General features: G+C 40.6%; 1 protein-coding gene across 1 annotated transcript in view; it reads left to right on the top strand.

Moving 5' to 3' along the window:
- The first annotated feature begins 6055 nt into the window (after positions 1–6055).
- The window catches only part of opn6b (opsin 6, group member b), a 92952-nt gene continuing 80693 nt past the window's right edge, over positions 6056–18314 (top strand). The window contains exon 1 of the mRNA XM_073038985.1: positions 6056–6183. Coding sequence (XP_072895086.1) covers positions 6066–6183 — 118 coding nt within the window. The 5' untranslated portion in view covers positions 6056–6065. The remainder of the gene's footprint in view (positions 6184–18314) is intronic.

Genomic DNA, 18314 nt, shown 5'->3' with positions numbered 1-18314 from the left:
GTCTTCAGAAGCTTTTAGAATATTTGTGTCAATTAGTTGATCCCAACAGGGGTGTTTAAAATTTCAGAGGTAATTCAAAGAAGCATTGGCAACCCAAAATTTTGAAGTAAATGATGGCATTGTAATTATTGGAATTGTATTGAATCACCTCCTGTTACTTTTGATTTCAAGGGTATAAAAATTTGATGCACTTTTAGGTTTGTGAGACTACTGAGAGGATCTCTAGTAGAATGCCTGCTTGTTGTGATGAATAAAGACTAATGTGTATCCAGCTTCAGTGTCCCTCCGGTGACTTTGATCATAGTCACAGTAATCCCTTGCATATGTTGCAGCCAATGTGGATATTCTTCTGGTGGCAAAGTGGAAAGAATGCCATTCCTCATATGGAAAAGCACAAAAAAAGGTCACTTACAGAAACACCAATCTATATGGAAACAATTGCAGACAGATCATGGAATCATTGATTTTGGACAATAACAAAATTCAACATACTTCATATTTCTTCATAGAAAAATTGACAATGATAAATAAGTAGCTCTGCAATAATATGTGTAGCATGAAGCAGTGAGATCAAATGTTTTGATTATAATTAGCCTTTGTGTATATATGAAGGACTTCTGAAAATACATTTATTAACATCCAAAATACTTAACCTCAGAGATTCTATGCTTCAAGTAGTCAATAGTTTTCAAATTTCTATAAGCTAAATTGAGGGGAAACTGCTCAATATCATGGACTGTAAGATTATTAAGCAGAGGCTGCAAGGATAATTTCACTAAATACACATATATAACCTCAAATAGTTTTAATTGTGCTATGGAAGTAGCTCATTTGGATGAAATGTATATAAATCCTGCCAGAGCTCAAACCTTGGCCTGTGCTAAAAACTCAGCATTGTTTTAAATGCCAAAATAGCTTCTGTTGTACAGACAATTGCCAATTCTCATTCATATTAATGGAATGTAGATATATACACAATATATATTGGCTTAAATTGTCAGCCCATTTGGTCTTTTCTCAATGGAGGCAGAGTTCATTGAGTTTGTATAAGCGAGTGTGTTGATTGAGAATTCTTACACTTTGAATAGAAGATTTTATATTTGTTATTCTGAAGAACTTAATATTGACATATACGAACTTTTGCATCAGGTTGCAGTTCATTCCAGTAACATTACAACTTTTATCACACTTCCCCTGCCACTTTTTTTCTGTTGGATTAAAGTAAATAAGACAATGATACCTAACAGGCAAGGCAACATCCAGGAGAGAGAATCAGAGTTTATGTTTTGGATTGATAATCAGAAGCAGGAAAATTAGAAATAAAATAATTAGAAAAAGTGGAGAAAAGAGGAGAGTACAAAAGGAATTTTTTGTGATAGGATGGAGGACAGGATAGACCGACCGAGACAAGCAATGTCAACTGAAAAGCTTTGTTTGGGGGAGCTGTAAGCAGGAGGTAAATGTAAACTGAAATTACTTTGAGGGAGAATATAAAGCAACACTGGAAATGTAAAAAGCAAGTTTGGAATGGCTCAATATTTCAAACTTTTGAACTCGGTGTCAAGTCTAGATAGCTATAATGTGACTGTCAGAACTGAGGTATTATTCGTTAAGTTTATATTGAACTTCATTGAAGTAGTGTAGGAGGCTGAACAAGTGGTATAGATAAAATGAAAGGGAACGCTAGCCTATGTATAGAGATACAGCTTTAGAGAATATATTTGCAAACTCTTTTGAATACTTAACCTCAGAGTTCTATGGTTAAAAAGGTCAGTGGTTAACCAGGATGGCCACTGCATTGTGAACAAAGAAGCTCTGCCTCGGTGGAGACAAGTGGAATCCTAATGTCGTTCTTGGTGGAAGAAGAGGTGGTGAGGACAGAGCATGGAAAATGGAAGAAAGTTGATTGAGATCGTCTCAACTTGAGTGGAGGGAAAACCACAATTAAGGGAACAAGATGCATCAGACGGTTGATGTGAAAGAAGGCATTTCCAGAGCAGATGTGACAGAGATGGTGAAATAGGAATAGGAAGGGTCCCTTGCAAGAAACATGAACACCGGTTAAAAGTGAGTAAGAGACAAATATGACGAATAAGTTCATCAGTTCTCCTCACAGGGATTCCATCGTTCAATGGAGAATAAAGCAGGCAGAAGATTTGCAGATTATTTGTAGATTGTTTCAATATAGATGCTAGTAAGTAAAAAAGGAGAGATCTGAAATTGGATGTTGCTTTCAATAGTGATCGAGGTTTACAGCAAACTTGTATCTGGGAAGAACACCTGCTTAACAACACTGAGAGTATTGCTTAATTTTAGCTGATAAGCCAAACTAAAGCTGCTTAAAATGTAATGCGATTACTAGTTTATTAAGTGGCATGATTTTCAAGATGATAAGTCACTTGAAGTTGATTGAGTGGTGAGTTTAATTCTATGGAAATTCAAGCAATACAGAAGGAATGGTTTTATAAAGGGTATGAGGCTTGAATTTATGACATCTGGTGAGATGATACCAACTAACAAGCAAGTCAATTTCAAAGAAAAACAGGCTTAAAACAATAATATTTTCAGGGTAAATGACTTGGAGTCATAGAGTCATACAGCAGGGAAACAGGCCCTTTGGCCCAACTCATCCATGCTAACTTTGTTGCCCAGTGAGCTAGTTATTTAGCCCGTGGCCCTCTAAGTCTCTCCTATCCATGTACTTACGTAGATGGTGTTTAACTGTTGTGAATGTGCCAGCCTCAACCACTGCTTCTGGCAGCTCATTCCAAATACTCTCCATGCTTTGCATGAAGAAGCTGCCCCTGATGTTGCTTGTAAATCTCTCGCCTCTTAAGCCTATGCTGTCTTGTTTTAGCACCGAAATCCTTGAGAAAAAGGCTATGTGCTTTCACCCTATCAATGCCCCTCTATAGGTCAACTCTCAATTGCCTACATTCCAGGGAATTCCTAGTCTATGCAACTTCTTGTTGCTCAGGCATCCAATTCCAGGGAATTCTTTCCAATTTAATAATATTTCCTACAGCAGGGTGACCAAAACTGTACACAATATTCCAGGAGCAGCCTCATTATTGTCTAATATAACTGCAACATAATTTCCCAACACTGATACTCAATATCATGACTGATGAAGGGCAGCATGCCAAATGGCTTTTCCACCACCCTATCTACCTATGATGGCACTTTCAGCAAGCTATGCATTTGCACTCCTTGGTCTCACTGTTCCATAACACTCCCCAAGGCCCCACCATTCATTGTATAAATCCTACCCTGGTTTGACTTCCCAAAATGCAATGCATCATATTTATCAATATCGAAACCTATTTGTTAATCCTGAGTCCACCTACTTAGCTGATCAAGATCCCCCTGTAATTGTTCATAACCTTTTACATTATCTACAACACCACCCTATTTTGGTATCATGCTAATTATGCTTTATAATGTACATTCACTTCCAGATCTGGATATCCCCACCAGAGGAAACATCCTCTCCACATCCACCTTATCTAGTCCTTTCAATGTTCAGTAGGTTTCAATGAGATCCCCCTGCATTCTTCTAAATTCCAGTGAGTACAGGCCCAAAGCTGCCAGACGTTCCTCTTATCTTAACCCCTTCATTCCTGGAATCATCCTCATGAACCTCCTCTGGACTCTGTCCAATGACAATACATGAGATAAGGGGCCCTAAACTGTTGACAATACTCCAAATGCACCCTGACTAGTGTCTTATTAAGCTTCAGCATTATCTCCTTCTTTTATATTCTGCTCCCTTTGCAATAAATGCCAACATTTCATTTGCCTTCTTTACCACAGACTCAACCTTCTGGGAGTCTTGCACAAGGACTCCTAAGTCTATTTGCACCTCTGATGTTTGAATTTTCTCCCCGTTTAGATAATAGTCCACACTATTGTTCCTTTAACCAAAATGCATTATCATACATTTCCCAACACAGTATTCCATCTACCATTTTTTTGCCCATTCTTCCGATTTGTCTAAGCCAATCACATTACTTCCTCAGCACTACCTACCCCTCCAACTATCTTCATAACATCTGCAAGCTTTGCCACAAAGCCATCAATTCCATTATCTAAATCACTGACAATGTGAAAAGTAGCGGTCCCAATACTGACCCCTGAGGAACACTACTAGTCACTGGCAACCAATCAGAAAAGCCCCTTTTATTCCCATTCGCTGCCTCCTGCCTGTCAGCCATTCCTCTATCCATGCCAGTATATTTCCTGTAATACCATATGATTTTATCTTCTTAAGCAAATAAAACACTTTATCAAATGCCTTCTGACAATCTAAGAGGCATTCACTGCCTCTCCTTTGTCCAATCTGCTTGTTACTTCCTCAAAGAATTCCACCAGCTTTGTCAGGCAAGATTTCCCTTTACAGAAACCATGCTGACTTTGACTTATTTTGTCATTAGTCTCCCATTTCCTTAGCTTCTATCATTTTCTCCACAGTACAAACTGAAGAGAATTATTCATTAAACATCTCACCACTTCCTTTGGTTCCACCCACAGATAGCCATGCTGATGTTTAAGAGTATCTATTCTCTCTCTGGCCACACTTTTACTCTTGTTACACTTTTTCATGAGAATTTTGTCTCACCTTGCCTGCCTCACCTTCTCTTGTCTTTTTACCCAGAGAAGGGGCAATAGACTGATTTCTCAGAAAATAGTATCAATATCAAGAACTCGTGTTCACACTAGTTTTGTTATTGGTCTAGTATTCCAAACCCTGGATTAATAAGCAGGAGACACACTAGGTAGGGAACTGGCATATTTGGTTAAACAAAATCTGTAATTATAAGAGTGGAATTGGTAAAGGTGACCGAGAAATTACCAGATAGACTTGCTACATTACATACAAAATCTCCTGGGATCTGCATAAGTGATGCTCTTCACATTTATCGGTGATCTAAATAAAGAGTTTTAAGCAAGTTTGAAAATGGCACAGAGGACATTTTTTAGGACCTTTGATGAGGAAGAAGTTTCTGTTGGTGATAGATGTGGAGGGATGGCAAGGATAGGGGGAGAAGACGGTCCTCATCTGAAAGATGCATTTTTGAATATCATTTTTGTACTATTATGCTCGTGAATGGGGCAGGACACGTGAACACCCCGGCAGGGTGGAATGCTGCAAGCTGATAAATGGAAGCCTTGAGTCTGTGTGCATTGTAAAAACTCATAGATACTCAGTTATGTAGGGGTAACCTTTAAACATCTGAGAGTACACCATCTGCTTTTTATATGTGGATGCCAAAAGTTCTAAACATGTCCAAATGCCTATTTATAATATCAATTAGAAAATTAGAAATATTAGATAATTTAGTATTGTCCTAATGACATTTCAAATTACTTTTGTGGAAGACTGCCAGTTACCTTGTTTAAGACTTCAAATGTGTCAAAACTTTCCTTCACATACATGGAGAATTCCAGTGCAAAGTTTGAAGCCAACTTATTTCTAGAAAGAAAGTTAAACCAGTCTTAATGAGTAGAGAATGTTAAAAACTGCTACTAAATCCTATGATGTTCTGACGAACCTTTGTACGTGGTATCCGTTGTCCACCAGTCCTGGGCATTTCTGCAAGTAATGATTCTTGATTCTTTGATTAATTGATGTAGTGAAGCATGTGTACAAACTCCAGAAATAAAGATACTCCTCACTTTAAATCCCCCCTCCCTCACATCCAAAGGATTAAGATTGAAATATTGAATATTATTTTTGTAAATTTCCAGAAAGGACTTTAGTGGACAATAAGATAAACACATCAAAGGTACACAATTAGATCAATTATCTTGTGTTTGAGCATTAATTTCTTGTCCTGCCAACAGCTTTTTCAATGCATATTTGAGAGTGCTGGATTCCATGTCCTTGTATATTTATTCACTTCATGTTTATAACCACACCAACAAATTGCTGACAGACAAGTGGATTTGCCTGCATAACTCTCTGAGTGACAGGCAGATCTAGGGCAGGAGCAGGGACATATGTGGCAGGTATATTAACCTCAACAGTCAGCAGTGTGCTGTGTGAAAGATCAGTGAGGAGTGAAATGGAAGAGTCTGTGATACAGAACAGTAGCTGGCTTTGGTCTAACAACTCAGTGTTGAGAGACAGAGAGGTGTCCGAACCTGGAAAAACAGCCATTGGAATCTATCTACTGACTTTAGGTGGGTGAAAGTATTTTTCTTACCCAACTAAATTGGTCAATTAAACTGCTTGGAAATGATACAAAATAATTTATATAATATAATCAAATTCAGATCAACTTCAATTTAAATCATGACTTCTCTCAAAAGTTATTTTGTTCAATGATTGTATTGGTTTGCATTGAGCAGTAATCAAAATATTTAAAAATAATCCCAATAAATTTGCTCAGGTGTCTACTCCCATTTTCAGAATGCAACACCAGAGCAGACCAAATGGACTAGATTCTCCACTGAGGGAAGAAGGTCAGGTTACATGTGAACTCATAAACAAATTGGAGACCAAACTTAAAAATATCAGCTACCAGTAATGAAAGTTTTTTCATGAAACTAACAAAGACATTCATTGATAAACAACAATTTATTCAAGTACTTAGGATATATTTAACTATGGTAATAGATATCACCATGCAGTCAGTATTTGGTCAATATTTTTAAGAAAACTGCTGTCTACCAAGGTGGTTAATTGGGTTTTTGCACAGTGGAATGTGGAAGTGTTCCTCTCCTGGATCTGTAGGTTTCTACTGGTCTGGCCCAAGGAACAATGTAGTTGGTTTGAGTGTCCATGGGCTAGGAAGAATAATTCTAACCTTACTGGCAACAGAGACTATGTGTGAACATTCTATCACTTCAGCACTTGAAAACCTTTTCTAACTCCTAATTACTAATTAGGAATCCTCAGTGCAAAAACTTCCATAACATAAAAAAGTAACCTTCTCAATACATTTGTGGGAAAAAGTAACAATACCAGTTCTAATAATTTGCACTTAATTCTATCTTAAGTTTCTGGTTAAACAATCATTATTATGAGAGCAGTGGGGGAAGTGCTGAGACAGATGGTGTAGAAAGCTTAACTGATTTGTATAATTGTAATTAGAATAGCCCAAGCGAATTACTCCTCCTCTGTAGATGTTGCTTCAGACTTTGTATAACTCGGCTGAATGTGTCCTTCAATGTAGCTGCTTTTGTATTATATGCACTTTTAAATAATTCCCCTCATTGCTCTTAAAGAAATAACATGAAATTGAACTAGTTGAATTTTAAAAGAAAATGAAAAATGTTAATTCTTAAGTAATCTCATCATTTGTGGCTGTCTCTGCTCTGTTAATCCCAAATATCTTGTCTTTCCTTGTGCATGCAAATAAAACTAAGAAACATGACTACTTGATAATACTATTGCTAAATGATTAACAATAATTCACTCATCGAAACAGGAAAAGGTAACAAATGCAAAGAAAATACTATATGAAGGGAGTGCTGGAGGGAATCAGAAATGGCCAAGCTTGACAGCCACCACCAGAAGGAGGTAGAACTGGGAGTCATAAGGGAACATTATAACCTCAGGGCATCCCAAAGCACAACCAAAGAAGTATATTATAAGGGTTGAAATATTCAGCAAGGTGCCATAAACAGCAGTGTACAAAAATTCCATTTTAATAATGATGATAGTGAGGTGAAAATTAGCCAGGAAACTGGGAGGACATCTCTGTCCTTCTGTGAAAATGTCTTTTCCGATCTTTTCTGGACACCTGCATCTGGAAGTACAGAATGGTCCTTGGTTCACTGGTTTTGTTTTGTGATGGTATTGGGTTCTGTTGTGTATTCAATAGTTCAATAACATTTGAGTAATCTTGTATTGGTTGATTAAGTATTCTTATTTGTTTAAATAATTCATTATAGGTTATATATGTTAAAAACATGAATTGCATATGTCATCGTGATAGCACTCATCACTTAAAGTAAACACAAAATTAGACCCGCATTCCCGGACTCTCGAGTCTTCCTTTGAATTAGTTTAATGTTTTGAAGTTACAAAACAAAACGTTGGTGATGCAGTGTATTTATTAAAATGAACATGAGATGGCTACTGACCTGTAGAAAGACAGTGAGATATCTGAACTCAGAAAAATGCAGCAATGAACATCAAGTTTTTAACATGCAGCACATGTTCTTCAGAAGGGAAGACACAATTGAGTTTAGAAAATAAGGCAGGACACGGAGGAATTCTCAAGTTCATAAGGGGTGAGTACCAGGTAATAACGATCATAAACAAAGCAGAAAAGGCTGGCTACATCAGAAAAAACTGGCACATGTTATTATACTAAAGATAAATGGAATATACATACTAAACTCATGCAACAATATTTTGAAGCAAATGAAATAGCCAATGAGAAACAAGCACCAATTTTGCTGCGTGCATTAGGTTTAAAGGCATACAGTTTGCTTTGAAGTTTGACTGCTCCAACCAAACCATCAGAAATTAACTTAGTTGATATTGTCAAAATGTGCAGGAACATATAGAACTGAAGTCATTGTTGTTTGCAGAAAGCTTCAGGTTTCATAAAAAGAATCAAATCAAAAGGAAGTCAATTTCAGCATATGTGGCTGAATTGAAGAGATTGAGCATTGTCAGTTCAGTGATTGGCTTAATGGTGACCATTTTAGTTTGTGGAATCTTACAAGAATACATCCAAAAATAGCTCATAACTGAAGCACAGCTCCCATTTAGAAGAGCAGTTGAAATTGCTATTTCAATGGAAACCACTTACAGAAACTGAATTGAGTTGCAAACAGGAATGAAGGTGAGCGTGAACAAAATTACAGAGTCCAAGCAGAAACCAGCCTTGCTGAACAAATTATGTTACCATTGTGGCAGGGGGTCACATACTCCAGACCAATGCAGGCTTAAATGAGAAAATTGCAGTAAATGCAACAAAGTAGGATACATAAAAAGAGCATGTTGAGCAAACAAAAATAAGTGGACTGCATAGACAGGAGAAAAAAATACAAGTTGCAGTTTCAAAATGAGCACTAATGTGCACGCTATTGATGAAAAATCTCACAATGATAAGAGTGACAAAGGACTGTGTAGCTTTGAAATTTACAGAAGGGAAAATTAACAATAGACAAGTATGGCTTTTGCCAGAAGTGAATGGCAAATTAATTAAAATGGAATTAGACACTGGTTCAGTCATTTCAGTCATTCCACAAAATGGGTTGGAGAGGCATTTCAAAGATGCTAAATGGAAAACTGCAGATATCAAACTAAGAACTTATACTGGAGAACAGATAATTCCCATGTGAATGACATCCGTAACAGTGAAATACAACAACCAACAAGCCACATTGAGCATGTATGTTGTAAAAACAGGAGGGCCAGCATTGTGGGGATGTGAGAGGCTGATTCAATTACAACTTGACTGGAAATCCATCCACAATGTGCATGCCACATTCCCTGCAATGAAGCCAGCTGAAAGTGATTTTAAAAAGGTGCTGGATGATGCCGCAACTGTCTCCATACTGTGTGCCATTCCCAACAGAGGGCAAGTAGGTGTTGATGCCATCCTCTGTGCCCCTGGTTGGAAAGCATGTTGGACCAGGGAAGGACCATGCTGCTCAAAAGTGTTCTGACTACACCAGGTAATGTATCTGAGAAATATTCTGATATGTTTACCAGGCAGTTTATTGCGAAATGTGGCTTGGTTTTAAGCTGGAAGAGCATAAAAAGAGCTTCAGGAAGCTTACAAGTATTCCTCTTTTGTGAGTATAAAGAACCAAAGTTTACTGTCCATGCATTAAGGTTATTGCATGAACAAATTCAAGTGGGAGACAAAAAGCTGCTTGTAAAAGTAGATGCAAAGACCAACGTCCAGCTGGATGAATGGGAGGTAAAAAACAAAGGAGTCAATGGAGATACTAAAACTGAGGATTTGTTAGATAATGTTGATGTGGAAACCCAGACGAGTGTGATCTGATCATACGGGGAGCAGTAGAAGGAATAATATGAAAATACGCCCATGAACTAAGTGCACCTTCCCAAGAGCAAGATGCACAAAATGAAGGAGAAGGAAGGAGCCACTTGCTGCAGTCCCAGAGTCAACTCCTACAACCACCACAGAGGAGGCCTCAGAACCCGAGTACAAGTTTCACCTGCCAAGCAGAGTGATCCTCCTCGACAGGAAAGACGTTATCCCACAAGAGTAAGAAAGCCTTCACAGCGATTAAATCTTTAGGCCCGAATGGGACAATTTAAAATTTGCTATGCTGTGGACGTCCTTATGTAGTAGTTGTATTGGATAGTATACTGTGTACAATTGAGATACATTCTCAATTGGGCTTTAGTTTGTAGCTAAGCTGAGAGAAGTGTGTGTTTAATATTTCAATAATAATTGAGTGATCTTGAGCAGTGGTCCCCAACCGCCGGGCCATGGACCGATACTGGGCTGCAAAGCATGTGCTACCAGACCGCGAGGAAATGATATGAAACGATATGAGTCAGCTGCAGCTTTCCTCATTCCCTGTCACACCCACTGTTGAACTGGAACGCACGCAAGGTCATCAGTCACCTAAATGCAGTGATACCCTCGCGCCAGGGATCACTGGTTGGCCTCAGGTAACCGGCCGGCGGGAAGTGCCGTTGCCACTGGCCGGAAGCACGGACAGATGGGCGCCACCTCTGAACCTGTTTACTACACCGAATGTTTGTGGGGAACCCGGTGCTAAAATATTTGCAGATGACCTAATTCGGGCTCAGAGTTTCGTAAGTAGCAGAGCAGCTATCTCACTGCGATCTACTGAAAGTCATTCCTCGAGACAAACTTTTGTCGGCCGATAGATCCTACCTACCTACGAGGGGGCGGGTGCACGCCCTGTCGCACTCCTCGCTCGGTCGGTCGCTCTCTCCGGACTGCGACTGCCGCGGCCCCAGCACAGGGACCTGTAGCCCTTACCTTGTCCTCTCACCCCACCCATAACCAGCTGCACCTGGCCAAGGTATCTGGCAGTGGGCGAGCGGGAGGCTGGAGTTCGGGCCCAGAGGCTGTCTAATGAGGCAATGAAGCCCTCAAAACTGCTTCGGTAGCTTGAGTCCAAGCACCTTGCACTTAAAGACAAACCCATTGAGTTTCTTGAGCAGAAAAAACGTGAGCAAGCGGGACAGAAGCAAGTGCTGATAGCCACATAAACTAAATTGCGGAATAGACTGGACATAAGGAATCTCCTTCGAGGATCGCTGTATTCCGGTCATACTTAACACCTCCCCACCCCCCGTCGGCCGGTCCACAAGAATATTGTCAATATTAAACTGGTCCGCAGTGCAAAAAAGGTTGGTGACCCCTGATCTTGTGTGTTTATACGTGTGTGTATATATTTACTTGCGTACCTCGATGATAGGCTAGCATTTTCGGACTCCCATGTCTTCCATTGAACTAGTTTAATATTTTGAGGTTACAAAACATAACAGGCTCCCTCCCTGCAAAGCCCTAAACTCAAAGCTGATTTGAAATCCTATCCAATATAGATATTTACAGATATCCTTACTATAGGGAGGTTATATTGTATCCACCTACATTTCAAAGACTAGCTTACCTCCCTGTCAAAGGTTTATCTGCCAATATCCACTTCCTGCATGGTGGGTCCCTCTCCCTAGCAAGGAGATACTTTCAGCTAACCAGGTAGTTTAAACACAGTTATTTTATTTTTAATGATAGGCATTTAAATTCAGACAAATAATTCAAAACACGCATTGAACATTCACAGAGGATTCACATGCAAGAGAAAGTCTGCAATGCTGGAAATCTGAGCAACATGCACAAAATGCTGGAGGAACTCAGCAGGGCAAGCAGCATCCATGGAAAGAAGTACAGTCGGCGTTTCTGGCGGAAACCATTTGGTTGGACTGGGAAAAGGCTGAGGAGTAGATTTGCAAGGTGGGGAGAGAGAGAAGCACCGGGCAATAGGTGAAACGTGGAGGGGTGGGGTGATGAAGCAAAGAGCTGGGAAGTTGGTGAAAGAGAGAAGGCTATGGAAGAAAGAAAAAGTGGCTGAGCACTAAAGAGAGGCAATGGTAGGCAAGGAGGTAACATGAGAAAGGGAAAAGGGGACAGGGAATGGTGAGTGAGAAGGGGAGAGGCATTACTGGAAGTTTAAGAAATTGATGTTCATGCCATCCGATTGGAGGCTACCCAAACGGAATATAAGGTGTTGTTCCTCCAACCTAAGTGTGGCCTTATCACGATAATGTCCATCCATGGACATATCGGAATGGGATTGGGAAGTGGAATTAAAATGGGTGGTTACTGGCAGATCCCACTTGTTCTGGCAGACAGTGTGTAGATGCTCAGTGAAGCAATCTCCCAATCTATGCTGAATCTCACCGATATACAGGAGGCCACACCAGGAACACTGAACACAGTATATGCCCCCCACAGACTCACAGGTGAAGTTTCGACTCACCTAGAAGGACTGTTTGGGACACTGAATGGTAGTGAGGAAGGAGGAGTAGGGCCAGGTGTAGCACTTGTTCCGCTTGCAAGGATCAGTGAGGAAGGACAAATAGACAAGGGAGTCGCGTAGGGAGCAATCTCTGTGAAAGCAGAAAGTTGGGGGGAGGGAAGATGTGTTTGGTGGTGGGATCCTGTCCCTGGTAGGGTGGGACAAGAGGAATCCTGTCCCTGGTAGGGTGGGACAAGAGGAACCCTGTCCCTGGTAGGTGAGGACAAGAGGAACCCTATCTCTGGTAGTGTGGGACAAGAGGAACCCTGTCCCTGGTAGGTGAGGACAAGAGGAACCCTGTCCCTGTTAGGGTGGGACAAGAGGAACCCTGTCCCTGGTAGGTGAGGACAAGAGGAACCCTATCCCTGGTAGGGTGGGACAAGAGGAACCCTATCCCTGGTAGGGTGGGACAAGAGTAACCCTGTCCCTGGTAAGTGAGGACAAGAGGAACCCTGTCCCTGGTAGGTGAGGACAAGAGGAACCCTAACCCTGGTAGGGTGGGACAAGAGGAACCCTGTCCCTGGTAGGGTGGGACAAGAGTAACCCTGTCCCTGGTAAGTGAGGACAAGAGGAACCCTGTCCCTGGTAGGTGAGGACAAGAGGAACCCTATCCCTGGCAGGGTGGGACAAGAGGAACCCTGTCCCTGGTAGGGTGGGACAAGAGTGACCCTGTCCCTGGTAGGTGAGGACAAGAGGAACCCTGTCTCTGGTAGGGTGGGACAAGAGGAACCCTGTCCCTGGTAGGGTGGGACAAGAGGAACTCTGTCCCTGGTAGGGTGGGACAAGAGGAACCCTATCCCTGGTAGGGTGGGACAAGAGATGGGAGAGGTAAGTGTTTTACGACTTTTAGAAATGTTTAGATTGGTACATGAATGTGAGGAAAATGGAAGGATATGGACATCGTGTAGACATAAGGGATTGGTTTACTGGGCTATTTGATTACTAATTTATTTGGTTTGACACAACATTGTAGGCCAAAAGGCCTGTTCTTGTGCTATGTTCTATGTACATTAAGAATGGGGGACAAGATATTGTTTGCAACAAAAAGCTGAGCTAAGAATATTTGTTAGAAGTTTACTGCCAACAACTCTGACCCTTTGGAAAAGTCATGCAGCTGTGCTAGAAAGCTGGGTTTAACAATAGGCCCCTGGAAAGTGAATATCCATTTATTAATTATAGAAAAATATAACTGCAAATTTAAACCTGCTGATTTCAATATTCCCAAAATCACAAGGTCATTAAGAGTGAACAAGTCCAATCAGTCGATGCTAACTCATCCTTCTGAAGCTTCACATAGAGACATAGAACACAGAAACAGGCCCATGGCCCAGCTGGTCCATGCCGAATCTCTCCTCCTAATGCAGCAAACAGCAGTCTTTCAAACTGCACTGGAGTTTTTACTTCCAACACCACCAGGAAGTGCATTCCCAGTGGAAAATTTTGAATCAAGATGTTTCTGTTATTATTTGACTGCATGTTTCTACATATTTCTCACGCCACTTCATTAAAATTCATATTCTGCTTGAACCACTTTTATGAGCTAATGATGAAACTACTATCAACCACTATCCTGAGGCTGTAGAACAGACAAAATAATTAGCTTTTCCTCTGTCTTTCAAATGGCCAAGATATTGAAGAGCTTGAGTTACAAGGAGTAATTAGATAAGCAGGGTCAGTTTTCCCTGCATCACAGGAGGCTGCAGGATGACCTAATAGAGGTATATAAAATTGTGAGAGGCATAGGCAGAGTCCATTTCCCACAATAGAGGCTTCTAAAACTAGAGAGCATAAGGTTAAAGTGAGAGGTTTAAAGAGGATCAGAGTGGTAAATACTTCACACAGAGTAGATAGTATCTGGAATAGTATCTGGCCAGAGAAGGTGGTTTAAGTGAAGCACTATAAGAACATTTAAGAGGCACCCAAAGAGGACGTAGAGGAATATGGGATTAAAGCAGGCAAGTGCGATTAGTATATACAAGCATGACAGTTGTCATGGGCGTGGTGAGGCAAAGTACTTTAATTGTTGGATGGCTCTGTACCGTACAATTCTAGGACTATGCTAGAAATAATAATGTATATAAAGCATGAAAAGAATGCCATTCGTCTATGAAAATCCCTTCACAATCTGTGAATCTCCAGAAAAGTATTGTAGCCAACGAAATTCTTCCCAAGCAAAATCAGTGTTATTTATTTAGAGATCGAATTCAAAACAGGCCCTTCCGCCCAGCAACCCACCTGTGTAACACTAATCACAAGCCAATTTACAATCAGCAATTAACCTTCTGAGTCCTGACGAAGGGTCTCAGCCCGAAACATTGACTGCTCCTTTCAACGGATGCTGCCCGACCTGCTGAGTTCATCCAGCTTGTTTGTATGTGTTGATTTGACCACAGCATCCGCAGTGTACTTTGCGTTAACCTTCTAACTGGCGCATCTTTGGGACGAACAATGGGAGGAAACCCATGCGGTCCACGGGGGAGTCTGTACAAACTCCTTACAGATGGCGATGCTGTCCGTCTTACAACACTATCTACATCTCAAAGGTGCTGCAAGCCACGTACCAATAGGTCAGAATGGGAGCAGGATTAAAGAGGCAGGCACCGGGAAGCTCGAGGTCACCCTGCAGACTGAACGTAGGAATGTTGCACCATGATTACCCAATCAGCATCTGGTTTCTCTGGTGTAGAGGACACCACATTGGGAACACCGAGTACAATACACTAGACTGGATCAAGTGCAAATGAATGGCAGCTTCATCACAAAAACTGTTTAGGTCCCAGTATGGTGGGAAGGGAAGAAGAGGAGGACTGTGCCACTGATTCACATGGAAGGTTTGATCCATGTGAATCAATAAACTTAACAACTTTGGCCTCAATACCTCCTGGTGCAATTGAATCCTCGATTTCCTCACTTGCAGACCCCAGTCAGTTCAGACTGACAACATCTCCTCCACAATCTCCATCAGCACAGGTGCTCCACAAGGCTGGGTGCTTAGCCTCCTGCTCTACTTGCTTTACAATTATTGTGTGGCTAAGCACAGCTCCAATGCCATATTCAAGTTTGCTGACGACACATCTATTGTAGGCCAAATCAAAGGGGGTGATGAATCAGGAGATTGAAAATCTGCCAGAATGGTGCCATAACAGCAGCCTCTTATTCAATGTCAGCTAGACCAAGGAGCTGATTATTGACTTCTAGGGAAGAAACCTAAAGGTTCATGAGCCTGTCCTCATCCGAGGATCAGCGGCGGAGAGGGGCAGCAACTTTCAGTGTTCCTTGATGTTATTATTTCGGAGGACCTCTCCTGTAAGTGCAATTACGAAGAAAGCATGTCAGAAACCATCCTTCCTTAAGAGTTTGCATACATTTGGCATAATATTCAAAACTTTAAAAAACTTCTATGGATGTATAGTGGAGACTATATCGACTGGCTGCATCACAGCCTGGTATGGAAACACCAATGCCCTTGACTGGAAAATCTGACAAAAAGTAATGAATACAGCCAAGTCCAAGCCCTCCCCACCATTGAGTACATCTACATGAAACGTTGCAGGAAAGCAGCATCCATCATCAGGGACCCCCACCACCCAGGCCGTGCTTTCTTCTCACTGCTGCCAACAGGAAGAAGGTACAGGAGCTTCAGGACTCACAGTACCAGGTTTAGAGACAGTTATTACCTCTCAACCATCAGGCTCTTGACCAAAAGGGATAACTTCACTCAACTTCACCTGCCCATCATTGAAAAGTTCCCTCAACCAATGGACTCACTTTCAATGACCCTTCATCGCATTTCCTTAATATTTATTGCTTCTTCATTTATTGTTACTATTTCTTTCTCTTTGTATTTACACTGTTTGTTGTCTTTTGCACACTGGTTGAACGCCCAGTTGGTGCAGTTGTTCATTGATTCTATTCCAATTATTATTTTTTAATTATGGGTTTATTGAGTATACCCGCAAGAAAATTGATCTTGGGGTTGAATATAGTGATATATATGTACCTTGATAATAAATTTACTTTAAATTTTGAAAATGCTAGCATAAATTACAAATTGGTTGACAGACAGGCAATTCATCAGAATATAGTTACTTGAAGGATAATGGTTTGATGTACAAGGGAATTTGAGTGTCATTGTACTGATGGTTTGATGTATAAGGGAATTTGGGTGTCATTGTACTGATGGTTTGATGTACAAGGGAATTTGGGTGTCATTGTACTGATGGTTAGATGTACAAGGGAATTTGGGTGTCATTGTACAGATGGTTTGATGTACAAGGGAATTTGGGTGTCATTGTACAGATGGTTAGATGTACAAGGGAATTTGGGTGTCATTGTACAGATGGTTTGATGTACAAGGGAATTTGGGTGTCATTGTACTGAGAGATAATGTGCAGATGTGACAGGCAGTTGAAAGGCATAAACACAAGTGATTCTACAGATGCTGAAAACTCAGAGCAATGATGGCAAATTGTTGGCCTTCATTACGAGGGGGTTGTGGTTTGAGCACAAGAATAAAGATGTCTAGCTACATTTAGAGCATGCCTAAAGAATTATGTGCGGTTTCAGTCTTCTTTCATAAGAAAGGTTATGTTTGCAAACGAAAGAGAGACCAGGCATATGGTTTCAAGACAGCAAATCAGCCATGACTGAATTGAAAGGAAGACCTGTTTCTGAGGGCCAAGTGGCCAACTCCTCTAGTTTTTCAATGTTTCCACTCGTTCTGCCATTAATTTCAGAATGCTTGCTTAAGAATGATCATATTCACTTGCACTTCTCACTTAAATTCCATTTGTCCTCACTGTGTTCATTATTCAGTAATTAAGATCCTGAGGCATTTTGCCAGGTTGGTTGTGGAGAGAGTGAGTTTCCCCCTGTGGAAGAATCTGAAACTAGGGATCACTGTTTAAAAAATAGGGATCTACCATTTAAGTCAGAGAAAGGACACCTTTTATTTCACTCCCATGGCCTTCAAAATTCTCTTCCTCAATGGATAGTAAAAGTAGAGTCCTCAAATATTTGTAAGGCACGGAAGAGGGATTCCCGATAAGCAATGGGTAAAAAGTCTACCGCAAGTAGACTGGAATGCGATCAGATCAACCATATTCTTGTTGAGGGGCAGAGTGGACTACTGCCGTGTCTAATTCATATGTTTGTATGTAGCTGTGAAGAACCTACCACTGCAATATGAGTTCAACTAAATCAGGAGTTAAAGGGTGAGAGATTTTTAAATTCAATGTCAATTGAAATTATCTTCGTTTGAATGAGAAAATAATTTAAGAAGAATTAAGAAGGAAAAAATAGATGAAGTAGCTTAATTTTTTGTTTTTGTTGATTTAGCTGAACTTAGTGGAACTTGGCTAAATGCCCCTGAGCCACGATCACTGATCTTAATCATGATCCAGGAACCAGTATAGAAAGTACACTTGTATTAAGAATGACTGACTTTCCAAAGGCAGGGTCTGCCAACATTTTCTGTGAAGTCTCACTTGAAAAGTGATCATTTTGGAAAGATTCTGGCAAGCGTGGAAAAGAAGTGTAGCCTGAGCCAGAGTACCTTCAAGAAATAGAGGGGACGAAAGTACAAAAACATTTGAGAGTAGAAACACTTAGATATTGGTTTAATACTGATCTAGCCCAAGCCTTTGCTCCAATAGTTTACATGGATGCTGTACATATTTTTTATGTAAAAGAAGATACAGGTTATTGGACAGTAGTCTCTCAAAGCTGCTTACCTCAAAGAGCAGACACAAAACGTATTTTTATGCTGCATATGTTTACCCTAAAGTGATCTCTGCAAGAATTTGGATGTATTGTTGGCATCC

This window comes from Hemitrygon akajei, chromosome 3, assembly GCF_048418815.1.
Source record: "Hemitrygon akajei chromosome 3, sHemAka1.3, whole genome shotgun sequence".
Classification (NCBI taxonomy): Eukaryota; Metazoa; Chordata; class Chondrichthyes; order Myliobatiformes; family Dasyatidae; genus Hemitrygon; species Hemitrygon akajei.
Note: the sequence above shows the minus strand (reverse complement) of the source record. Positions and strands in the feature narration are given on the sequence as shown.